Consider the following 26,030-nt stretch of genomic DNA (forward strand, 5'->3'; position numbering starts at 1 on the left):
TATACGAGCAATCCATCAGCCAATCAACACAAGCTGTGCTCTACTTACTGCATTCATGAATCGGCTCATCCGAGTTATCCCCACAGTCATCGTCCACGTCACATTTCCAGGACTGGGGGATGCAACGGCCATTGTCACATTTAAATTGGCCTGGAGGGCAGGTCCTGCTGGCACAATGAGAAGCATCTTCATCCGAGTTATCACCACAGTCATCCTCTCGGTCGCACTGCCAGGCTTCTGGGATGCATCGCTTGTTGGCGCATTGCCACTGATGAGACTCACACTGGTGATTGGCTAGAAGGCAAACGTAATTGTGGTATTAGTACATTTCTTTAAAATGAAATAAAATGAAATTGCAGTATGCTCTCACTTATCCAAACTGCTGCAGGGATAAAAACAAACAAATCCTAATGCTGCTGTTTAGCTAAATAGGAGTGCTAAACAGTGGTACCTTGGGTTACAGACGCTTCGGGTTACAGATGCTTCAGGTTACAGACTCTGCTAACCCAGAAATAGTAACTCGGGTTAAGAACTTTGCTTCAGGATAAGAACAGAAATCGTGCTCCAGCGGCGCAGCGGCAGCAGGAGGTCCCATTAGCTAAAGTGGTGCTTCAGATTAAGAACAGTTTCAGGTTAAGAATGGACCACCGGAACAAATTAAGTTCTTAACCCGAGGTACCACTGTGTAAACAGAGAAAAGACTGACATGGAGATAATATATGTTGGGTAAACTACTAAGACTGGGTGATATCTGGTTTTCAACATTGTGATATATCACTAGCTAAACATCACAATATACTGATATGTCATGATATCGGAAATAAAGATGGAGCTATGTAGAGGTATTGGCTGGCTTAATGGTTTTTCACGTGTCATGATTCGCTGCTCCCTGAAGGAGGCAGGGGAGAGATGAGCTGACAGAGTTAACAGGGGCTGCAGGAATCGAGAGCAGTGGCTGGCTTCACAGTTTTCCCCACATTGTGATTTTTGCATAACCCTAACATACCTCATCAATCACAACTCTGTATATGAAATAAGAGTATACTGTGCACTAAATATCTCAATGCAACACGTACTATAACTCAAAATAATGTGAGCTTAAAGAATATATATACAATCTCAACGTCACCGGGTTCAAGAGTTCAACTGTAATGTACTGATGCTGTGTGTTCATTGGACTGATTGCAATTTCGCATATTCTACTGATCAAATTAGCCCTAACATACACCATGATTCACAATATAGTGCAAGATCAAAAATTATGAAACTGGTATCACGATATGGACTTCATTTTTGGACAATATGTCAAGATATCGCCTAGCCCTATAAACTACACGTCAAGACAACAAAATCTTTGTTAGCGGGAGTGCCTTGTTAACAGGTTATTTAACCATACTAGTTTCCTCTTCATGGAACAAGTAATTTCTAGACCCGTTATTGCCTGTACCGAGTAACAAGTTAATTTAGAGCATGGGTAGGCCAACTAAGGCCCGGGGGCCGGATCCGGCCCAATCACCTTCTAAATCTGGCCCATGGACAGTCCGGGAATGAGTAGAATGTGCCCTTTTATTTAAAATGCATCTCTGGGTTATTTGTGGGGCACAGGAATTTGTTCTTTTTCAAAATATAGTCCAGCCCCCCACAAGGTCTGAGGGACAGTGGACCGGCCCCCTGCTGAAAAAGTTTGCTGACCCCTGATTTAGAGACTTAGCACTTGCAACATACCACAAAGCACACGATCTTCATCTGATCCATCAGGACAGTCTGTCAGGGCGTTGCACAAGTAATGGGAACTCGTACAGTTGCCATCATTGCACTGGAACTGCCCAACTTGGCAGTACCTGTGAGGGCATGTGGGCGGTTCATCGGAGCCATCCCGGCAATCTCTCTGACCATCACATTTCCACCATATGGGAATACACCTACAAAACAGAGAGACGCCATGATGTTTGTTTCAAGGAGGCAATGCCTTTGACATATTCTATAATCATGTTTATTTGGAAGCAAGTCTCACCTGAGCTCAATGGGACTCACTTCCTGGCAAGAACACTTAGGATTGTAAACAAAAGAGCCTTTGGGATGATTCCCATCATGAAAGAATTAGTGTGTTTTCTTGACCTAAGGCTTCGTGCATGTACTTAGTAGCCCTTTCCACATAACTGAGCCTGTCCTAGAAAATACTGCATTTGAGCCAATCAGCAAGTATGGGCATGTATATTTATAGACTGTAGGTGATTTCAGAGGTATTAATTTGTCAGTGTCATGTATCCTTCTTCCAGGTAATTTTCTCCTAAGTACTGCTAAGGCTGCAGTGCTCAGTGAATAGGGCCACCCTTCAAAGAGCTACACAGTCTTCTGATCAGGAATATGATAACCCGGGGATGGAGGGTTTGGGGGCACCCTTAATGATTAAGGAATTGGACTACTCAGCTGCTTATACAGTGGTGCCTTGGTTCCCAAATGGCTTAGTTGCCGAACAAATAGGCTCCCGAACGCCACAAACCCGGAAGTAAGTGTTTGTGAATGCTTTTCAGAAGCCGAACGTCCAACACGGCTTCCGCTTGAGTGCAAGAAGCTCCTGCAGCCAATGAGAAGCCATGCTTTGGTTTTCAAACTGTTTTTGGAGTCGGACAGACTCCCAGAATGGGTTAAGTTCGAGCACCAAGGTACCACTGTATAGTGCCCCAATAGCAAGTGCAGAAGCACAACAAGCAACTGTGCCACTCCACCCTCATTTCTCTCTCTCCAGCCACAGCCACAACTACAAGAGATAGAGGGAGGCTGTCAGAAGCATGGCAGGCTGTGAGCTGAATAATAATAATAATAATAATAATAATAATAATAATAATAATAATTTATTTATACCCGCCCATCTGGCTGGGTTTCCCCAGCCACTCTGGGTGGCTCCCAACGGAATATTAAAAACACGATAAAACACCAAACATTAAAAACCTCCCTAAACATGGCAGTGCCATGGTGTGACAAAGGAGCGGCAACAGGAAGGAAGTACAGTCATACCTCATGTTATGGATACTTCAGGTTACGTCTTTTCAGGTTGCGTCCTGCGGCAACCCGGAAGTACTGGAAAAGGTTACTTCCGGGTTTCGCCGCTTGCGCAGAAGCGCCAAATCGCGCCGTGCACCTGCGCAGATACGACGCTTCAGGTTGCGCTCTTTTCAGGTTGCGAATGGGCCTCCGGAATTGATCCCGTTCACAACCAGAGGTACCACTGTACTAAGGCAAAGTGCAGCAATGGGGCACAAACCTGTAGAAGTGATGTATCATTGCCTGTTACCTCTGTTCACCAATTCTATGCTTCCAAGTGCCACCAAGACTTGGGAGAGCTAGTGCAGCATAGTGATTAGCATGTCACACTAGTACTGGGGACACCCAGGTACAAATCCCCCTCAGCCCTGAAGCTCTGCTGGTGACCTTGCGTCAGTCACTCTTCCCTCTTACCCTACCTTTCTCCATAGCGGGGATAGCTAAGCTGTCTTGGTCTGAGAGCCACATTCAGCCTTGGCCAACCCTAGGGAGGGTGGGACACATGCCAGTGATGGGCGTGGCCACTCCACACGCTCTCTGTACCAATCAGCTGAGGAGGGGGTAATTACCCCCTTCTCTGCTCATCAAGTGATTGGTCTGATTACCAGGGGTGGGGCAATCTTCATCTCCATTAAGGCTCTGGGCTTCGTTCACCTATTCTTGTGTCTTAATATACAGCCACTGCTGCCTAAATTGTGATGGAGTGGAATGCGATTCCTGAATTGGGAGTTTTACTGCACCCCCCCCCCCAATTCCCAGCCAAATGAAGACTATAGAATGAGAGCAAGGAACAATGCCATATTTGAGTCCTTGGAGGTAGGACACGTATACGTAGGAAATATTCACGTGTGGTGTAAATAAGCAAGTAAAACAATGGTGTGTGATTTATATGCATACCTTTCACTGTCTGCGCAAAGGAACTGAGTGCTGGAACACATCGGGAGGCAGTGAGCTGTGTTTCCAAACTGTATTACCATGAAGTTATCTGGACATTCACAGGAATAACCGTAACCACCACTTTTTATTAGGCACAGATGAGAACAACCACCATTGTTGGTCCCGCAAGGATTACTTACTGGCAAAATAAGACGGGGGGTGGGAGGAAGAAAATATAATTATTCCCCGGCAAAGAACAACCCACAAATGAAACTATTGCCACTTAAATTGCAAAGAATGCTTTAATCTTTGGTGGCACATGTCAACTTGCATTCACGAACAATACTGGGATCGTTTCCTATTATGCATATTTGCAACAAATTCAACGTACCTAAAGGTAATACTGCAACATGTATCTTGGTCTATTGGACAGATGTACCCTGGCTATGTTATCTGGGGTTGGACTATGGATTGTACCCAGTATTTCATTATAAGGAAGGGGAGATCCCCATGGTCTCTGAAGAGCATGAGAACAAGTATGGGCTTGAGTCAAGCAAACCAAGGCTCAGCCCAATGAAGGAGTTTAGTTTAAAACATGCTACCAAGAGAAACCATTGCTGATTCAAATCCAGGGTCAAGCAAGAAGTTGAGCCAAGTAAAACACTGTATAGTAAGTTAGGTGCAAGGGACCGGCAACAGCAGAAACACAACAACCAACCTGCCAGCAGCTTTTTCCAAGTCCCTGTTATAGGGCTGCTGGGATCAAAACAGACAAGAAACATCCAAATTTAATTAATTCAATTACCCTTTTAGAATAAGTGCAACAGTGGATGGGCAGGCAAGGTTCCCAGATGATGACATTGGCTATATTCAGGGGAAACACTAAACTATAGTTTAGAACTTGCACGATCCCTCTCCCCTCTCTCCTTTCCATGTGAGTAAGAAGCAGTTTTTACTTTTAGTTAACCATGGTTAGCTGTTTGGTCCAAACTGGGAATTGTGGCTACTGATGATCAGTTTCAAAACAAGGCAACTTCAAACTATGGTTTATGACGCTGGCTCGTTTAAACTAACCACAGTTAATGTTAACCACAGGTCCTAGCAGTGGAGTCTGGTTCATTAGGACAGATGGGGCACTATGCCACCAACTTCAGCTTGCCCCCACTTCTCTTCCTTCTTTCTTACAATCCATCCAATTGGGGGTGTCACTGCCTGTCGGCTCCCCTCCTCCTTAGTTTCAATGTTGCCCTTGTAAAACTCAGCAGGGGGGATGACAGGGACGAAACATAAATTAGTTGCTTCTACCTATCATTGACTCTGGCTCCACCTACTCTTGGGCTCCCTGCCTTTCCCCATACCGGTCTCAATGAGTACCAGTTGCCACTGGGTCCCAGTATATAAGAAACAGCAAATTGTGGTTAACTAAAAGCTTCTGAATTCCTGGCAACAGGAGTGGGAAGTGATATACAGAAGCTCAGAAAGAAGTTAAGCTTATTTATGTGCTGCTGTGGGTTAAACAGAGCCTAGGACTTGCCAATCAGAAGGTTGGCGATCAGAAGGTTGGCCCACCTAGCAGTTCAAAAGCACGTCAAAGTGCAAGTAGATAAATAGGTACCACTCCGGCAGGAAGGTAAATGGCGTTTCCGTGCGCTGTTCTGGTTCACCAGAAGCAGCTTAGTCATGCTGGCCACATGACCCGGAAGCTGTATGCCGGCTCCCTCGGCCAATAAAGCGAGATGAGCACTGCAACCCCAGAGTCGGCCACGACTGGACCTAATGGTCAGTGGTCCCTTTACCTTTACCTTTAAACCATGGTTTTGCATTACATCCAAATGCAGTCATAATATTTACATCCAAGAGAATGCTAAATAAATATATCATTCTATGAGGGTGAAATATTCAATAAGAACCAGACCCCTGAAAAATGCCTGTTGTCTCACACCTTACTTCTGTCTGAGTTACATGCAGAATTTAGAGGATTAGACCTTGAGTAAGAAACAAGACATCCACATCAGTAGAATGGATTGCTTACCAAGTGGCTGCCTGTACGGGTGATAGACGTGGATATCAAAAGGTCTGTGAGTGGTGTTCACCAGAACTGCCCTGCCTGATCCATTGTACTTATTTCCCTTTTCAACTGTCCTTGTATTCCAGTCAGTCCAGTAGATGGTGTCCTCAAAAATGGTAATTGCAAATGGGTGAGGTAATGTCCCATCGTACACCGTGTGACGGTGTTGGCCATCTAAATCAGAGTACCTGCGGGAAAGAAGCAAGCATGGGTAATGCTGAACTTTTGTCTATTGCTTCAATGAGTGAAAAAGAAATCTAACCAACTGTGTTCTTCAAGGGTCCCAAAATGGAACCCCAGACGTTCTGTTCACACAACTGATTACCTCCACTCAGTTCCACCTCCTGTGTTGTAAAACAACGCCTCCCTAAGCATTCTCTCCAGAAGATGTTAGTAAGATGAAGGTTCAAGTTCAGAAGGGCCTGTAGCTCAGTGCGAGAACATCTGATCTGCATGCAGATGGTCCCAAGGTTCATTCCTTGGTCTCTGCTGGTAGAGCTTGCAAAGACTCCCTGCGAGAAACCCTGGAGAGCCAACTGCCAGTTGAACACTGAACTAGAGGGACTTGGTAAAAGGCAACTTCCTGTATTCCCAAATTACCTCTCACTACCCTCTAGAGAAAGAATGACCTGTTACGTCCAACTTTCTATGTTGCTTACCTTTCACTGTCTATGTGACTGAAGACATTAAAAAAAATCAGGGGCATGAAAACATATTGGGGTGCGGAGTGAAGTATTGGGCGTAAGAATCACTGGTGAAACCCAACCTCCAACCTCCAGTCAGATCTGCAATTATAGTATTTTGATTCCCTCGCCTGGAATTCTAGAGTGGACAGGAAGGAGGGGGAGAAGGCAGGCCTTTGAGACTTTAGCTCCTCTGGGCCCGATCTAGGAGCTACTCTGATCTCCATTCTGGTCTACTCCCACTGAGCCATTTGGCGAGTAAACAAGTGGCTGGAACGCATGCTTGGAGCCCTCAGAATAAACAAGACTGGGAAATGAAATTTCCTCTCTGTCTTTCCAGGGGCTCCCAGGCAGGCCCCTGGGTACAGAGGCCCCAAAAAGATGGGGTTTACCTACCCACAGACTGGCATAAGGGACATAACAGTCACAATCCCTAAAACCATCAGTCTCATGATTAACAGAGCTACTGATGGAAAGAAGAACACTTCCATATTACAGTCAAACCTCTTGTTACGTTTGGTTCAGGTTACGTCTTTTCAGGTTGAGTTCTGCGGTGACCCGGAAGTAACGGAACAGGTTACTTCCGGGTTTCGGCACTCGCGCAGATGCTCAGAGTGACATTATGCACATGTGCAGAAGTGGCAAATTGCGACCCGCGGGTTGCGTTCTGCTCATGATGCAAACGGGGCTCCGGAACGGATACTGTTCGCAACCAGAGGTACCATTGTATCTGTTCCCAGACTTTGGGATTGCAAATATTGCTTTCCATAGGCTTCTTCACCATTAAGAATGCAAACAGCATATTCATATAATTAAATAAACAACTATCTGACTTTCAGAAGACATCTGAAGGCAGCCCTGTTTAGGGAAGCTTTTAATGTTTGAAATTTTATTCTGTTTTTAGTGTTCTGTTGGAACACTAGAGTGGCTGGGGAAACCCAGCCAGATGGGCAGGGTACAAATAATATTTTTATTATTATTAATTAAAACTATAGACTGAGCTATATGCTATGTACAGCAGGGCTAGGGAACCACAGGCCCCGAGGCTTGGTGTGGCCCCTCTGGCCTATTTATCTGGCCCTCAAAACTCTCCCAGGCCACACCCCTCACTGGCAGTTCTATGTACCAGCTGTGAGTGTTTTAGTCTGATGCCTCTGAACTCAGCTAATGCTTCTTGCTCGCCTGGGTGGAGGATGGAGGGGGGGGGGAGAGTGTGTGTAGAAACTAGCCAGCAGAACAAAGGTAGGATTAATATTTGCTGCTTCTTGCCCCACCCTCTATTGACATGTGACCATTGGAAAGTAGCACAAAAAGGAAGGCAGCACTCGGGCTGCAAAAGTTTCCTCACGTCTGATATACATTTATATTTTCTGCTAAATTTTAAGCACCCCAAATTCCTTTCTGCTGTTTGTCCTCTATACTTTAGGTAAAAGGTAAAGGTACCCTTGCCCGTACGGGCCAGTCTTGACAAACTCTAGGGTTGTGCGCCCATCTCACTCAAGAGGCCGGGGGCCAGCGCTGTCCGGAGACACTTCCGGGTCACGTGGCCAGCGTGACAAAGCTGCATCTGGCGAGCCAGAGCTGCGCACGGAAACGCTGTTTACCTTCCCGCTAGTAAGCGGTCCCTATTTATCTACTTGCACCCGGGAGTGCTTTCGAACTGCTAGGTTGGCAGGCGCTGGGACCAAACAACAGGAGCGCACCCCGCCGCGGGGATTCGAACCGCCGACCTTTCGATCGGCAAGCCCTAGGCGCTGAGGCTTTTCCCACAGCGCCACCCACATCCCCCTCTATACTTTGATATATTTTAAATATCTTTAAATCTTTTTCCTGTTATTCACAGACCTTTCTTATTGATGACATAATGCAGAATGCTAAACTACCAAATCTGTCGACAAGACTACTTTGGTGACCGACTACAGATTTTCAGATTTGGGTGGAAATGCAACGCAGAAGAGAAACTGATGAAGACATTCTGAGAGAAGCAAAACGGTTTGCTCGTAATTTTCATATTTGTTATAAAGCAGAAAACAGAAGTATATCTCTCCAAAACATTTTGATGTTAGTGACAAACACCCATAAATCGTTACAGCGACGCAACTGAACTAACATATATTCTAAATGGGTAATCATGGTTGTGTCCCTTTAATAAAGCTGAAGCAGACTAATTTGGCAACCCCCAAAATTTGGTATGAAGAGTTACCCAGTTGCTTTATTCTTCTCTATGTACGTACTCAATGTAGTTTAGGTGGGCATCCGCCCAGTAGAGCTTGTCGTTGGTGTAATCTATGGTGAGTCCATTAGGCCACTCTAACTTGGTAGAGATAATCACGGTCTTGTTCTTGCCATCCATTCCCAAGCGTCCAATATATGCTCGTTCTCCCCAATCTGTCCAATAGACCTGCCTGGTTAAACAGACACAACGTAAATTCATCTAGTCTTCATTTGTAATGCAATAGCACATGCACCAACGTAAAAATCTGGTGGTTTGGAAGGAACAATATGTGGGAGGAGGCAGGAAACCCATCAGGTAATGTATACTTTTATTTCATTAGTTATAAGTAAAATTGGGTGAAATCCAATGGTGCCTTTGTGTGAGTGGGACAGACTTCTACAACAGGACTTCCTCTTCCTCCCCTCCCCAAATCTGCAGACTTGGTGGCTTTCTCATATAGCTATATATGCTTCCCCCAATGTAAATGCATTTCTGTAATATTCAGGTTCGTGTGAATATCAGCTTCGTTCTTTCAGTTCTAAACTATGCCTCTTTCATTGCAGCACTGCTAAATCGGAATAAATGAGTAGCAGCGCGAGTAGTAGAGAATGCATTCAGCCTTACCTCTCAAAGAGGTAGGTAAGGATGATCTCCAAGCAAGTACATTAAATGCATTCAGAATAATAATAAAATAATAATAATAATAAAAATTTATTTATATCCCGCCCTCCCCAGCCGAAGCTGGGCTCAGAATCTGTGCGTATCATCGTAGATTTTAAAAATGCCCTTATTAGCCTTTATCCCAATGGTTTTCCACAGTCAGGATACCATAAAACAATTGTACTAAAAAGAAATAATCATGGAAATAGCTTACCCATATTTGGGGTGAACAACAATAGCTCTAGGGTACTGAAAACAGAAGGTGTTGTTGGGATCCAAACACCGATCAACTAGTTTTTTCCGGAACCGACCATCAAGCTCTGACACATAGAGGCAGTCCTTGGAGGAATCTACCCAGTAGAGTTTTCTGAAATATTTTACAAGGTGCCTGTTACACAGAGTCCTCCTCATTTTATTTATTTTGTATCAACAGTCATTTTTCCTTAAGGGCTGCCAACCTTTTCAGGCCTATGGTAAGGCTACCAGATTTTTTCCCAATGAATCCGGGGACACTTTTCAACTTCCTACTAAAGAGATGGATTTTGTCAGGGGACTGATTTGTAAATCTGGGGGCTGTCCCCAGGAAAGAGAGACGTCTGGTAACCTTAGCCTATGGACATGTTTGGGTTGTTGAGCAAGCGCTGTAGCCATCAGCCTGTCTCTGGTCACTTCTCTTCCCCATCCCGCAGATAAGTCCCTCCCCACCCAAAGGACAGAAAGAGCGACACTGCTTGGCAACCCACTTTGCTTTCCCAAGGGATCTTGGGAAAAGCCAATAACAATAGACTTAACCTAAGCCCCACCATGCACACTGCTACTGATGCAGCCCGCCATCTGTTAAGGACTGCATGCAAAGGACTGTGAACAGCAGGCACAAGTGAGATATGCATGGCTTTCTTTGATTGATTGATTGATTGATTGATTGATTGATTGATTTGATTGATTGCCCTCATAGCCCGCCTTCTGTTGATTGAGTACATTTATACCCCCACCTTTTCTCCAAGAAGTTCATGGGTCTCCTTTTCTCCATTTCACCCTCCCAACAACCCTGTGAGGCAGGTTAAGCTGAGAGAATGTGACTGGCCCAGGGCCATCCAGTGAGTTTGATGGCTGAGCAGGAATTTGAACCCTGGTCTCGCAGGTACAACACTCTAACCACTACACCACAATGGTCCTTCTAACTCACATTTAGAAGAAAGCCTGGCAAATTTTGGAGAATGTGGGTTGAAACATTAGTCCAAAGTTATGTAATATGATTAGGACTGTGTTGTGGTATTTTGAAACACTGATATTGGAAACTGCTACATATAATTACTAAGAAATTCGGATGGAAGAGATTCGAGGAAGTCAAATACTATGTTTATGAAGATGGATGGTACTTAATTTTAATTAGTTAAGTGGTAATATGCTGTATGTATTATGTATCTTTTTTCTCTTTTTCTTTTATTCTTTTGTTTGTTTTTATTATTGTTAATCTTTTTTTTACTATGTTTATCTACTGAAAATAATAAATATTATTTGGGGGGGGAGAAACATTAGTCCATATTAAAACAATCAGTGCCCCCCCCCCCAGTCTCGGCAATGACTACTGCAACGTACTGAGATTTACCTGCCAACCCAGTCGACAGCAATGCCTTCCCCACTGGGCACGCCATCATTAATGATTACTTCCTTGCTTGTCCCATTGAAAAACATTCTTTCAATGACCTTCCTGCCCACATCAATCCAGTACAGCCTTTTCTCCACCCTGTCGAAGTCCAGCGCCACCACGTTCCGTAGTCCTTGCAAAATGAGGGAGTAAGACTGGCCATCCGTCGTGAGATTTCTCAGATAGTAGCGGTTGCTGAAGATGAGGTAAGGCGAGATGTCACTATTTTGCCGGCAGCTTTTCCCATCCGGCTCCCGGATGTAGCCTGGCGCGCACTTGCAGATATAGGAGCCAATGGTATTCTCACAAATCTGGCTACACACGGATGGCGTCTCGCTGCACTCGTCAATGTCATCACAAGACCTTTCATTGGACATGAGCCGATATCCAGGACGACATGAGCAATAGAAACTGGTCTGGGTGTCTGTGCAGTCGTGGTCGCAGCCGCTGATTGAAGAGTCATTACATTCGTTTATACCTATAGCCAGAAAACAGAACAAAATAGATCACTCAACTTTCATCCAGAAATAATGCAGCTGCTGCATTTCTGCACTGGTCTCTGCTTGTACACTTAAAGAGCTGCCATTCTGCTCTTGGAATGGGTTTGATTAGCCGAGAAGCCCACTAACGCAAGCTAACGAAAGAGATTCCTTCCTACTTCTCCTTCCTGCTGCAGCCCCCCATGCCAGTAATACCACTAATCTGCTCCAGATGGTTAGGTGAACTTTCAGAACTGCATGGAAGTTGGTGTAGGGGGAATAAGAGAAAACTGCTTGCCAGCCCTCTTCCACTACGAGTTCCCTCTGTTGTTTCACAAGCGCAATGGCAGCATTGGATTTCACTGGAAATGTTCACCTTGCATGTGCCACAATTATATTATAGATAGTGACGGATTGCATCAACTGTTGAATCAACTACAACAGGAGCAAACATCCGGGCTGCACAGAATGGTCATAGTTGGTTTCACAGAACACAACGGTTTCTTATCTCATCAGTCCTGGTGGACCAGTAATACGTAGATTCTGTCACCTTTGTCTTTAGGAAACCATAAGCAGAACAAACTGCTTCCCAATCCTCCCTCACTAGGAGTTGCCTCCTGGATCACCTAACCAATCACTCCTGGGCATGTGGTAAGATGAATCTGCTGTATGAATTTGCTCTTCTAAGAACACTGGGTTATTATATACAGTGGATGTTAACTAAATGGTAAGATAAACCACCAAAATTTCTCAAGCTGAAGGTGAACACTCTACAGTGGTACCTAGGGTTACAGACGCTTCAGGTTACAGACTCCGCTAACCCAGAAATAGTACCTTGGGTTAAGAACTTTGCTTCAGGATGAGAACAGAAATCGCGTGGCGGCAGCGGGAGGCCCCATTAGCTAAAGTAGTACCTCAGGTTAAGAACAGTTTCAAGTTAAGAACGGACCTCCAGAACGAATTAAGTTCTTAACCCGAGGCACCACTGTATAAATATCGGCTAAGTCAAAAAGTTTCTATACATACCACATCCTTTCTCATCGCTGTTATCAGAGCAGTCATCCACTCGGTTGCAGACTTTGACCAATTCAAGGCAGTTCCCATTGTCACACTTAAAATGATGGGGAGAACAGGTTGCCTCTGGCGTAGCGCAGAGGTGCTCCAGTTCATCTGATTCATCGCCACAGTCGTTGTCCCCATCGCAGATATAGGCTTTGGAGATGCAACGGCCATTTTGACAGGTAAACTGATACTGTGCACAGGGCTGATAGACGCAACCCCTCTCGTCACTGCTGTCGCCACAGTCATTACGCCGGTCACACCTGGGAAAGAAATCCAGTTTAGGAACGTTACAAAACAGATGGAAAATGCCAGCCAGGCAGGAAGGTAAGTTCTGGTTAATACGATCCAGGGGGGTGGGGAATGCTAGTATACAACAGCTGAAGCTCTCATTTCTTCAACCACTGGAGAAGTCTATCTGTTGCAAGCGCTGAGTTGCAATGTATCAGATTGCTCTTTGCTCACACTCCTCTAGAAAAATACCTCCTTGCATATCTTTCTCTGAATATTATCCACCATTTCTCTGTGGCAGCTGCCATTCCCCACCCCAACCCCACCCATGATGCCTCAAACTAACACTAAGTCTGGGGCATTGTGGAGGAAACAAAATGGTGTCCAGGCTCCCAACAAGTTTGAATGTTAAAACTTGGAGGGGAGGAAATAAACTATGCCACTGCTAGTGGTGACCCCCCACAATCCTTGAAAAACTATTGAAGAATGTCTGCTTTCCCTGGAGAAATTCAGTATAATAGTAAGTCCACCTTATTCTCTCTGCTGGCAAATAAGGTAGAGAATTTTGAGAGGTCTTTTGCACACTGCTCTGGTATGGTGAAATGGCCTGATCTGAAAATCGTGGCAGAAGGATTGCTCCTTATTCAAACAGACCCGAGAAACTATTCCATTGAAGAAGCTCCACTTCAGAGGGATTGCATACAAAAAGATTTCAGGGAAAGCTTCACAAATGTTCTGTTGATCATGATAAATGAAGACGCCGAACAGGATGGCAATAATATCACACAAAACTGCAGTATATGCGACTTCTGATCAGGCAAATTCTGGAGGAGTATACTGGTTGGGCTGGACAGGGCATTTCATCACAGCAAGCAAATAGGCAGGGAAACTCCTCCATAGACATATTTTCCCCTGTCTCACATGTGAGCATAGAACTCCACCTTCCACTGCTCTAGGATCAATGTTATAGCATCAAACAATAGCGGTCTAGCATCACAGACTTTTGCCAGCATTCCAGCATAGGTTTAAGAAAGAGAAAAAGTTTATTAATATTATTATTAAATTACATACCTCACTTCATTCGAAGATTACAGGGCAGTTCACAACACAACAACACAACAACAACAACACACATCTCTCACACAGACATGCACACACATTTAAAAGGCCTTAGATCAGAGTTTTCTAAACTTTTCAAGTTGCTGACACACTTTTTGGACACAATAATTCAGTTTTGAATCATTTTGTGGCATAGTAATTCAGTTTTACTAGTAAACCAAAGGTTAAACTAACTCTTTCCAGCTCCAGGAGCACAGGGAGCATTCGTGCGACACACCTACACACTGCGGCCAACACACTAATGTGTTGTGACACACAGTTTGGAAAGTTCTGCCTTAGACTGTTTAACAGTCAAAGGCCTGGTTGAAGAGGAACGTTTTCATTTGGCACCTAGTAGGTAGACAGCAGGGACGCGGGTGCCGCTGTGGGTTAAACTACAGAGCCTAGGACTTGCCGATCAGAAGGTCGGTGGTTCGAATCCCCATGATGGGGTGAGCTCCCATTGCTTGGTCCCTGCTCCTGCCAACCTAGCAGTGTGAAAGCATGTCAAAGTGCAAGTAGATAAATAGGTACCGCTCCGGTGGGAAGGTAAACGGCATTTCCGTGTGCTGCTCTGGTTCGCCAGAAGCGGCTTACTCATGCTGGCCACATGACCCGGAAGCTGTACGCTGGCTCCCTCGGCCAGTAAAGCGAGATGAGCGCCGCAACCCCAGAGTCGGTCACGAGTGGACCTAATGGTCAGGGGTCCCTTTACTTTTTTTAGGTAGACATCATTTTTCACTAGATGCAAGCTTAATGACAGGGCACTGGGGCTGAGAGTTAAGTGACCTGTATTTGGTTACATTATTAGGGACGCGGGTGGCGCTGTGGGTAAAACCTCAGCGCCTAGGACTTGCCGATCGCATGGTCGGCAGTTCGAATCCCCGTGGTGGGGTGCGCTCCCGTTGCTTGGTCCCAGCACCTGCCAACCTAGCAGTTCAAAAGCACCCCCGGGTGCAAGTAGATAAATAGGGACCGCTTACTAGCGGGAAGGTAAACGGTGTTTCCGTGTGCGGCTCTGGCTCGCCAGAGCAGCTTCGTCACGCTGGCCACGTGACCTGGAAGTGTCTGCGGACAGCGCTGGCTCCCGGCCTCTAGAGTGAGATGAGCGCACAACCCCAAAGTCTGTCAAGACTGGCCCGTACGGGCAGGGGTACCTTTACCTTTACCTATTTGGTTACATTGTGAGTTCTACGCTAAAATGAGACTTTTAAGTTCAGGCTGAGGTCCTTTACTATTAGCTGTACTTTCTTTGCCAAAACTGCCCAACCCATCATAAACAAACCTGTAAGCGTTACGGATGCATAGCCCGTTGCTGCAAGCGAATTCATTGCCCATGCACGGTCTCCTTGTGCAGTTCTGGTGCTCGTCGTAAGCATCGCTGCAGTCAGCATCACCATCACAGACCCAAGCCCTAGGGATGCACCTTCTTAGCGGGGGCGCATTGTTCACACATGTGAACTCAGAGTCTGAGCAGATGCGGTTTGCTGGGGGGGGGGGGAAAGAACAATATTTCAGCAGCTGGTTTATACTTGCCCTATTAGTCATTTACACAAGTCTCTTGTCCCTGGCCCTCAACACCTCTTTGACCTCCCAAAGTCTTCTGCAGCCCTGCGTTTGCCAAGGAAGATGTCTAGGGGGTGAAGAAGCAACATTATAATGTCATAACACTAAAGCAGGGGTGAGCAAACTTTTTCAGCAGGGGGCCGGTCCACTGTCCCTCAGACCTTGTGGGGGGCCAGACTGTATTTTTTTTGGGGGGGGAATGAACGAATTCCTATGCCCCATAAATAACCCAGAGATGCATTTTAAATAAAAGGGCACATTCTACTCATGTAAAAACACACTGATTCCGGGACCATCTGTGGGCCGAATTTAGAAGGCGATTGGGCCGGATCCGGCCCCCGGGCCTTAGTTTGCCTACGCATGCTGTAAAGCTTTTCGTTTGATAGGTACTTACCACAATTGTGTCTTTGGTCCTCGTCACTCATGTCACCGCAGTCATTATCACCATCACAGATCCACATTGCTGGTATGCATCTGCCATCGTCACATCTGAACTGTTCGCTTGAACAGCTCCGCACAGGGGAAACTGGAAAAAGAAGAACAGTGTTGCTCTGTTTGCATTATTCCTACTAGCACATTAAAAGTCACGTTCCATGTGACGGCCACATTCAGACGTAACGCTAACTATGGCAAAACTAAAACCTCAAAAGGTATAAGTGACTGTTTTCTCTTGGCCAATGCTAGCTAAACCTGCAGCCAACAGACGCATTAGGTGGTGTAGGCAAAAGGAACTTGTGGCACTCCTATGTTGGAATGTGAACACACCAGCTTGGTTGTGCAAAGAGGCAGATCTAAGTTTTGTATCCAGTACAGGCAACTCCCCATTTCTGCACATTCAAGTCATGCGTGCCTGTGTGCACACGCATCACCATGAATCTGGAAGTGGTGCTTGAAGGGGCAAAAATGGCCCCCCAAATGTGCAAAAAATGGCACAAAACAGCATCCAGCAATCTCACGAACCTACACGAGTGCAATCCCAAGAGCCTTTGCACTGACCTTTGAGGCCTGCGGAGAGTTGGCTTTTGAGCAAGGAGGTTTAGAGGACATCTGGCAAGAGCTGCTGGGGTTTTTAATGGTTTTTCAAGGGTTTCCAGATGGTTCAGAGGGTGTTTGCAGACTTTTGCAACGGTGTTCCCAACATACGCAATTTCACTTAAATGCGCAGTGCCTCAGAACACAACCCCCACGTAAATAGGAAGTTGCCTTTAATGGCTGGCAGGGCTGGGGGGCAGACAATGTTCCTCTCCATCTTCCCACTGCCTCTTAAGCTGAGGGAGAGGGACATGGTAGTGGGGGTGCAGAGCAGCACTGTCTCGTTCTTTGGACTTGACTTGCCAATACCTGACAGTAAGACTGGCCAATCAATTAATTCATCTCGTTCCCTACTCAGGGCATACCTTTGCAAACGGCTCTGTTTTTAAACTGCTCACTTACCACAAGAGGTAGGCTCATCTGAGCCGTCAGCGCAGTCTACTGCTTGGTCACAGTACCAATGAGCAGGAATGCAACGCCCAGAGGAGCAGCGGAACTCGCTGCTGCTGCAAGTCAGCGAAACTGCAAGGGTAAAGAAAAAACACAACTTCTACGTTTTGCCTTATTCTTTTCCTTTTGATTCCCAACTGTGCGGAGTTGTATGTCTTTGTTGTCCATGGTTCTCTCTTTCTCTCTTTTTAATTATTTATCATTTTACATCAAATAAAAAAAAGATATTGTTTCACATTAAATTTCAATACCCCATTCCGACCGACCTCCCTTTCTGCGGTTGCTTAAATTTATAGTATCTTCACTGAATCTCCTGGTTTAAGCTTAATTATTAATTATCCCATATATATTAAAAACTGATTTTATCTTATTGCACATCTTTACTTTAATCCTGCTAATGATTGTATTTGTTTACAATTTTTAAAAAAATAATTCAATAAATGATTTCCATTCTTAAGTTAAAGACTCTATCATCTTGATTCCTTAATCTTCCAGTGAGTTTCGCCATTTCTATATATCCCAATAGTGTCCATGATTCTCTTATTTAAGGTTTCTGTCTTTTATTTAAATTCTGGAAGTTATGCAGTATAGCCATCTCTCCCTCCCTCCCTCCCTCTCTCTCTCACACACGTCAACTGTGTCTTTTGAAAGGCAATCCAAAAAAGCAAAAACAAAGAAGAGAAGCTACAAGAATGTTTGGCTTTTCACCAGAAATCAAGCCAGAGTCGAAGGAAATGGAGGAGGGTAATTGGGGGGGACCATTAGCTTACCGCAGTGAGTTGGGCTCTCATCACTCATGTCTCCACAGTCATTATCCCCATCACAAAGATATGTTCGAGGAATGCATATGTTTGTGCTCTGACATTTTGTATAACCAGGTTGACAAGTACGGTCAGCTTTAAAGGGCAAAAATAATATTATATTAAAGAGTTTTCGATTTCTTAAAAAAATAACATGCTTCTGTTTTTCAAAAAGTAATTGCACACAGCCCTATTAGCGTTGTTCTGGGATGAAATTTCGAAAAGTACCCTTATGTATCTAGTAATCAATCCCAGATATGCCTTCACCAAGACTGAGCTAATATATTCACTCTTAGGGAAGTTGTTTAACTATCTCATGCTCATTCTCATTATCTGTATGTTCAAAATAACTATTTTATCCATTGATATATGCTCATTATTTAAATCAGATAGTCATTCTATGGAACCATGATTGCGGCTTTTTCCTGGCTCTCTGCTTTCTGCAGTCATTTAGGAGAATTATCCAAAATGTAGTAAAAAGCACTTTTCAAACTGCATCTCCACGGAGCAGATTTCTATCTGTTAGACAGAATAGACAGGTTGTGCCTCATATCATGAGAGACAGAAACTAACTCACATGGCATATTTGGTCATAGCTGGACAACTGTAAGTGAACCTAGCAACATTAGTCATCCATCTATAAGATTTGTATAGAATGGTTACACACACACACACACACACACACACACATACCACAATCCTTTCTAAATTATTGGCCAGATTTAACTATGGATTTTCAATGCAAGTATTTAAAACAGTTATGTGAGTAGTAAAGGCTTGAGCCAGTTTTCCCTTGTAATAATAATAATAATAATAATAATAATAATAATAATAATTTATTTATACCCCGCCCATCTGGCTTTGCTTCCCCAGCCACTCTGGGCAGCTTCCAACCAAATATTAAAATACAGTAATACATCAAACATTAAAAGCTTCCCTAAACAGAGCTGTATGTGTGAATCTGTTCTTCTGTCTTCCTAAAGAGCATCGGCCTCTTGATTCAAAACATATATTCCTCCATCAGCTACAGCCAACTGCTCTATAAAAATGTCTTGGAACAACCAAGCAACAATTGGGACACCTGCTTCATGTTAATCCAGCATCACAACAAAGCCCCTGGTTTAGCATTTAGTGTTAAGACCGGCTTATCCTGCGACTCACCACGTCACAAACAACCTCCCAGCAATGTATCATGGCCGGAGGCATGCAGCAATAAAAAGCCTAGAGAGCCCCTCATAGCCCAACCTTCAGAACTGGTAAACACTGCACATTTGGGTTGTAATGCACCTGAGAGACAGCTGCTAGCAAGGGGTGGGCTTCATGACAAGGGCCTTATTCACCTTTCTCCTATCAATCCACTGATCTCTAGGTTCCAAGAAAATTGGCTTATGCCACCATAGCTACCAAAGGCACTATTTGTTTCTCTGGCAAACAAGACAGTGTAATCTCCTGTTCCTTGACAGTTCCACCTCCATCTAGTAGAATTGTTATTGAAAATATGTGTCAAAGGTTTCACTGATGAAAACTCTTTCTGCTGGTCTTGCGATATAAGTAGAGAAAGGAAGACCGGAGACCCCTCTCCAGTATCACGAAACTCATTCTCTGATCATTTCAGTCCTATGCACAAACAGTACAGCCAACCAAAGATGGCGTCAGGGCCACTGCATGAACAGGGGCATTGCTGGCTATTGCTCCCTTAGCAACCAACCAGAGGTAGAAGACATGAGAAAAACCCACATCTTAAGCACTTGGTCTAAAAAAGGCTATGGGGCTAGGTACATTGGGTACATTAATCATTTCCATGGAGGAAATGCCAACATTCCCATTAATTTCAAAGAACTAACAAATTGGGGTGGTTATAAAATATGCACTAATGATACGCTATATGATTCAGTCTGGGACACATTATCCTTAACTGGCCTGGTTCATGTCACATTAAACTAGCCTACTTTAAAACATGATTCTGCTTGAACAAGCAGTGTTGGTGCACACTTCTCTAAAGCTCTTAAATTGCTCCCTCCCCACTCCTGCCGTGCCCCGAAGGAAGCACACCAGAGGCTGGCTTTTCATTACAACTCTCAAACAAACCCACAGCTGGGAAGCCAAGGTGATCCACTGCAACACTGCTTCCAACCTCCATTGTCTGAGGCGAGAATGTTTCTGGATAGCAGTTGCTGGGAATCAGAAGTTGGGAGAGAGCTCTTGCTCTCAGCTCCTTCTTACAAGTTTCCCATGGGCCGGCCGCTGGACTAGATTCCCATTGGCAGGGCTCATCTTATGTTCTTAAAGTTTGTCCTTGATTTCCCTGCCATGGTTTGTCTTAGGAAACAAACCACAGTCACTGGTTCACAAATAACATGAAACCGGCCCCTCATTTGTTTGTTCTCAGGCCCAGCAACAGGAAAAGGAAGCAATTAGGATTGTATACGCTTATTTTTCATTCCTGAAACATACAAATCCAAACCAAACCAATTCCCCCTCTCCTCCTGCCCCGAGAATTGCACAACAAATGGCACCATGAAATACTGATTCAAGTCCTTGCCATAATGTTCCATGGTGGCAAATGCAAATCAGTCAGTCTCAGGTGCCAACAGACAATCAAACAGCAGCCATTCAGTTTTTCAATGTTCCTTGTAGATTTGACAGTGGTCTGGTTTCCACAAAACACTATTTCAAACTATGGCTCAGTGAGAACAAGCAAGCTTGCAAATACCCAGGAGAAAATCATGACTATTTCACTCTTCCCTCAGCCCTGCTGCTGCCATACTGCCAGAGCAAAACTATGGTTTGGCTTGGCATTAAGTGCGAACCTGAGCTCATGGTTTGTCCTGCTCCCAGAAACCCATGAGTTGTAACCAAGGTTTGCTCTTGTTTTACAGCTCAACAGTTTGCAAAAAACAGATCCCAGGTTTGCATAGCATCAGGAGGACTAGCAGGGAAGGGAAGCTGCCATGATTCTCTCACTGGGTACCTACCTATTTGCTCATTCTTGCTATGTCACAGCTTGGTTTAGCGTTACATGCAAATGATACCATTGTGTCAAAAGTACAGTTTTTGCAAAGTGCTTTCTTCTTTTCTACAGAATATTGATTGATTGATTGATTGATTGATTGATTGATTGATTTAAGAAGACGTTTCTTCTTCTGTAGCCTAACGAGTGAGATCCTAAAGGACAATACATAGTTTGTAATCAACTTACGGCAGTTTCTCTCATCTGACGTGCCATTATCATAACAGTTGTTTACACCATTGCAGACGTATTCAAGAGATATACACCTTCCATTACTGCAAGTAAATTCTGTGTGGGAGTCACAAGTTCGGAACAAGCAGCCCACCTCATCACTGTTGTCTCCACAGTCATTGTAGTGATCACAGCGATAAGCGTAGGGTACACACCGCCCATTGCCGCAGGTGAAAGCTGTTGGCTGACAGGTATGAAAAGCTGAAGGGAGAGAGGAGGCGACAAAGCAATGTCACTGACAGAAGAGAACCTGAAGGCCTTGACAAACACATCAAAGAAATACACACACACACACAGCACTCGGTTTGTTTTACCTGCCAGGGCAAACACGGCTGCAAAACGGACTGCATGTAAAATAAAATACACACCTTGAATCAGTCAGGTATAGAAGGCAATGCGTTTCTTTTTGTTTCTACATGAACGATAAATTTCCAGACATTTCAAACCCCTGCGAACCCTTTTTTGCCCTAAATGAAAATGTAATGAGCCAGAGAGAAGTTCTAATGGAAGGGCATGGAGGGAGAGAGTAGATTGGAGTCCTCCAGCTAAGACAGCAGGACTGCAAACTTGAATAAAATATGGGGAGGGAGCAAGACCCACCCCAAATAATCAATCACATGACACACGGTGCAACCACACCATTTGAATGCTCATCAACTTGGGGGGGGGGCTCAAATATTTTATTTGGGGCTCCTATGTAAGACACTGCCCTAAAGTTACAAGGCCGCGTTGCCATTAAAAAGCCAATGGAAAACACGACTTTGATTTCACTTCGTAGATCCACTCCCAATTCTATAATTGAGTGTTACAAGAAAGGGGTCTTCAGATGCACCCTCCCCTCCCCTTTTTCTCCCTCCTTGCTTGCTCAGCATGGAGAACTGTCCTACCAGCATGGATTTATGCACCCAATGGATTTCATAGAGGGGAACGGTAGCTTAGAGTGCTAACTTTGCAAGATCTTTGAGGAAGAAACAGTCTTAAGAAATGTTTAATTGTTAGTGAATTATTTAAGCACATCTTCTACTCCAAAGCGCTTCTCACCCCCAAGTCTCACACATGCAGAGTTTTTCCTCAATTGGGCAGATACTTCCCAGCCCTTCTGAAAATCAGTTATTTTTCTCTACACTGCTCAAATTGAACAAGGTAATTTAGTTTCAACGTTGCTGTCATGTCCTTCAACCAAAGGAGTGTTTTAATTGTTCGTTTTTACACTAAAAGAAATACACTCTGAATGAGATCAGCTCTTGTACACAGCCCCGTTCACAAGCCCAATGGTTCTCTGACCAAACGCATATTGGTTATCGCTCGAACTTTTTCCAAAACGTTTCCGCCTCCCACCCCAAAATCAACAGCGACTGGGTGAGAGCTTGACTTGATTATTGAAGTGCTTACCACACACACTTTCCAGTTCGTCAGTGCCATCCCCACAGTCATTATCGTTGTCACACTTCCAGCGCTCTGAGATGCACTGGCCATTCAGACAGGTGAAGAGCCCTTCTCCACACCTGGTGCCATTGTCCACGACGCAATGCTTGTTGTTATTGGCTAAATACCAGTGTCCTTCAGAAGGGCACTGACACTCGGCACCAGTTGGACCTGTATTTAATTACAACAAGAAAATGATAACAGGCCAACATCCCTACATAACACTTTCCCCAGAATGTTAGTGTTCTCGTTCTCTCTCTCTCCCTCCCCCCCCCTCTCTCTCTCTCTCACACACACACACACACACACACACACACGTAGCTTCCTTTACAGCACAAGGGACTCCATCCATTAACTTTGTACCCTGAAGTACAAAGCCACTTTTATGATAATGAGTCCACTGCAGAGTTAGGGGTTTCAGGACTGCAAATATTACAGTTTATGTCAGCGTATAAGAAGGGTCTCTTCAGGTCTTTTGCTGCTTAACGTAACATGGCAGCTGTGCTTAGCACTAACTGAGTTCTCCTCCATTTGGAACCAGTGGGAATTTAATCACTGGCTTCAAAGCAGACATACACAAGAAGGCAATTTTGGAAAAAAACAGAAGAATGTTGATGTCGTGGGCTTATGACCACACTGGCATTCTCACCCACAAATGGTGAGTACAATTTCGACGAAAACAGCACCCCCGTATTAACAGTCAATACTTCTTCAGGCCAATGACATTTTGAGCAGCTCAGAGCTGTAAAGCACAGAGGATTGCGTCCATACCCACCCACCACTGTCACCCAGTGCACCTGAAAAATGGTTCCTGCCTGCCCCCAACTCTCCACAGTGGGTTCCTAAGGCCAGTGCCCCACCATGAGAAGAGGAAGGTCTCTTGCATGGTATTGGACTTGCATCTGCTGTGTGGGTGTATTACAACTGCTTTGAGGCATTCCAGCAGTCTCAGTGCACACACTGTATCTTTGAGGCATATTGTTTCCCTCAAAGAATTCTGGGCAGTGCAGTTTACCCCTCACGGAGTTACAATTCCCAGCTATCCTTAATGAACTACAGTGCCTAGAATTAAAGGTGTACTGTGTGCCCAGCCTAAGTGAATGCTGCATGTTCCCCTGACAATGCAGTAAGTATTGTCTGGAAATAGGAGACTGGGAGAAGCTAATGATAGCCATCTTCAAATATCTAAAGAGCTGTCACATGGAAGATGGAGCAAGCTACTTTTCTCCTGCTTTGCAGGGCAGGACTCGAACCAATGCCTCCAAGTTACAAGAAAGGAGATTCTGACTAAACATCAGGAAGAGCTTTCTGACAGTAAGAGCTGTTTGACAGTGGAACGGACTCCCTCCGGAGGTTGTGAACTCTCCTTCCTTGGAGTTTATAAGCAGAGGTTGGGTGGCCATCGGTCATGGATGCTTTAGCTGAGATTCCTGCATTTCAGGGGGTTGGAAGAGATGGCACTTGGGGCACCTTCCAAATCTACAATTCTATGATGTTATTCTCAGCGCTAGACAGTATGCAGGTTCAATCCATGACACCTCCACAGATATTAAAAGGATCAGGTAGCAGATGATGAGAAAGATCTCTGCCTGGTATGCTGGAGAGATGATGCAAGTCAGAGCAGGGAATACCATACTAAACAGGCTGATTCAGTATGTCTAGTTTATTATTTCAGCCTCAGGTATGGTGGGGTTTTGCCGTGGCTTAGCTTTGTTTGTGCCAAGTGATAAGGTGGTCCAAGCCAAAATTCCATTAGTGTGCAAGCCTTTAAAATAACAATTCCTTCCGCCAATCGGATGTTTTGCTGAAACCCAGTACTCCACTACAACGTGCATTTTAATTAAAGGCACCGTGAAATATCTTACCTGGTACACAGATGTGACTACAACCACCACTGAACTGATTACAAGGATTGGTGCACTGCTGTTGCTTGCTTTTGGCCCAAACGTGAATATCCATTGGTCTGGAGGGCAGGTTCGAGAGCATAACCATCTGATCCGACCCGTCATATTTGTTGGCGCGGTAAATGCTTCGGGTATTCCAGTCTGTCCAGTAAATGTGCTGATCAAAGAGGGTCATCGCAAATGGATACAGGGCAGTGCTAATAATAATTTCACGATCTGCACCCGTAGTGGAGCTACGCTCAATCCTCTGCCTAAAACAAGTAGGACATGTTAGTGTTTGAACACAAACCATGAGCCTGTAACATTCCATGCGACTGTAAGTGTCTACAGACCCCATTGGGATGTTGAAAGATACAGCCCAGGTCTTTGTTAAAACTGTCAGTCTTTAAGATGCTGCAAAACTATCCACTGTTAGTTTCAGGACTCTCCTGCGACCTACATTCAGTGGTCTCCAATCTCTCTTCCCCACAGACCACTTGAAAGTCGCTGAGACTCTCTAAATGCTTTTTTCTGCCTGCTGTGGGAATTGCAATGAGCTGCACTAAATTCCAGGTGATTTTTTAAAAGTATTTTATGGCTTCTTTTATTTCTTCTATCTTGTACTTCAAATTCCACAGACTGCAAATTGTAATACAATACGATAATAATGTTAAGAAATAAGAGAAGCCACAAAAACGCAATAAAAAAGCCATATGAACATTTAATTCATATTAAATGCTCTGTCTCTCACCTTCAACCACAAATCCACAGCAATGCCATGCGTCACCCAAATGAAGCTCATGGACCATAGTTTGGGAGCCCCTGCTATAGCCATTACATGATCATTCACGTTAGGGCTGGGTGATGTATCAATACATCATCCAAAATCGGTTTGTAGTCCACATAATGGTTTCATAATATTTGACATGGCAATATATCGCAAATCACAACGTTCGTGCACTATGTAAAAAAATTGTGATATGGGGAAAAACTGTCAAGTGGTTCATCACTTCTCTCATGATTCCGGCTGCCCCTTTTGCTCTGTACTATAAAATAACAGCTGTAACAATACGCTAAAGGTAAGTAAAAAATGTATTCGTTTTAGATGCCTAAGTAGCAGCTGCCGCCAGATCATCTCTACTTGGTGTCATCCCTGTTTCAGACACTGTGATATATCCGTATATCGTGCTGTTTAGCTGATCATGATGTTGAAAACCAGGTACAGTGGTACCTCGGGTTACATACGCTTCAGGTTACAGACTTCGTTAACCCAGAAATAGTGCTTCAGGTTAAGAACTTTGCTTCAGGATGAGAACAGAAATCGTGCTCTGGCGGTGCTGCGGCAGCAGGAGGCCCCATTAGCTAAAGTGGTGCTTCAGGTTAAGTACAGTTTCAGGTTAAGAACAGACCTCCGGAACGAATTAAGTACTTAACCCGAGGTAGCACTGTATTGCCAAGCCCTAATTCGCATTATTAACATTTCTAAAACACTTGGAATCATTAGTATTTACTCTGGATGCGGTTTCTAAATTAATAAACAGCTGCATATTATTTAAAGGACCCCATGCAGA

The 26,030-nt window shown here is 44.5% G+C and overlaps 1 protein-coding gene across 2 annotated transcripts in view; it reads right to left on the reverse strand.

Annotated features, from left to right (window-relative positions):
- LRP2 (LDL receptor related protein 2) overlaps positions 1-26,030 on the reverse strand; it is a 146,523-nt gene that overhangs the window by 28,252 nt on the left and 92,241 nt on the right. For both annotated transcript variants that reach the window (XM_077936987.1, XM_077936994.1), the window contains exons 43-57: positions 24,442-24,731; positions 22,544-22,747; positions 21,110-21,352; positions 17,881-18,006; positions 17,063-17,182; positions 16,023-16,154; positions 15,348-15,549; positions 12,701-12,996; positions 11,157-11,673; positions 9,762-9,914; positions 8,907-9,077; positions 5,954-6,177; positions 3,943-4,120; positions 1,726-1,922; positions 49-294 (exon numbers count right to left, since the gene is read on the reverse strand). In XM_077936987.1, the coding sequence (XP_077793113.1) occupies positions 49-294; positions 1,726-1,922; positions 3,943-4,120; positions 5,954-6,177; positions 8,907-9,077; positions 9,762-9,914; positions 11,157-11,673; positions 12,701-12,996; positions 15,348-15,549; positions 16,023-16,154; positions 17,063-17,182; positions 17,881-18,006; positions 21,110-21,352; positions 22,544-22,747; positions 24,442-24,731 (3,299 nt within the window). The remainder of the gene's footprint in view (positions 1-48; positions 295-1,725; positions 1,923-3,942; positions 4,121-5,953; positions 6,178-8,906; positions 9,078-9,761; positions 9,915-11,156; positions 11,674-12,700; positions 12,997-15,347; positions 15,550-16,022; positions 16,155-17,062; positions 17,183-17,880; positions 18,007-21,109; positions 21,353-22,543; positions 22,748-24,441; positions 24,732-26,030) is intronic.

Source organism: Podarcis muralis, chromosome 1 (genome assembly GCF_964188315.1).
Source record: "Podarcis muralis chromosome 1, rPodMur119.hap1.1, whole genome shotgun sequence".
NCBI lineage: Eukaryota > Metazoa > Chordata > Lepidosauria > Squamata > Lacertidae > Podarcis > Podarcis muralis.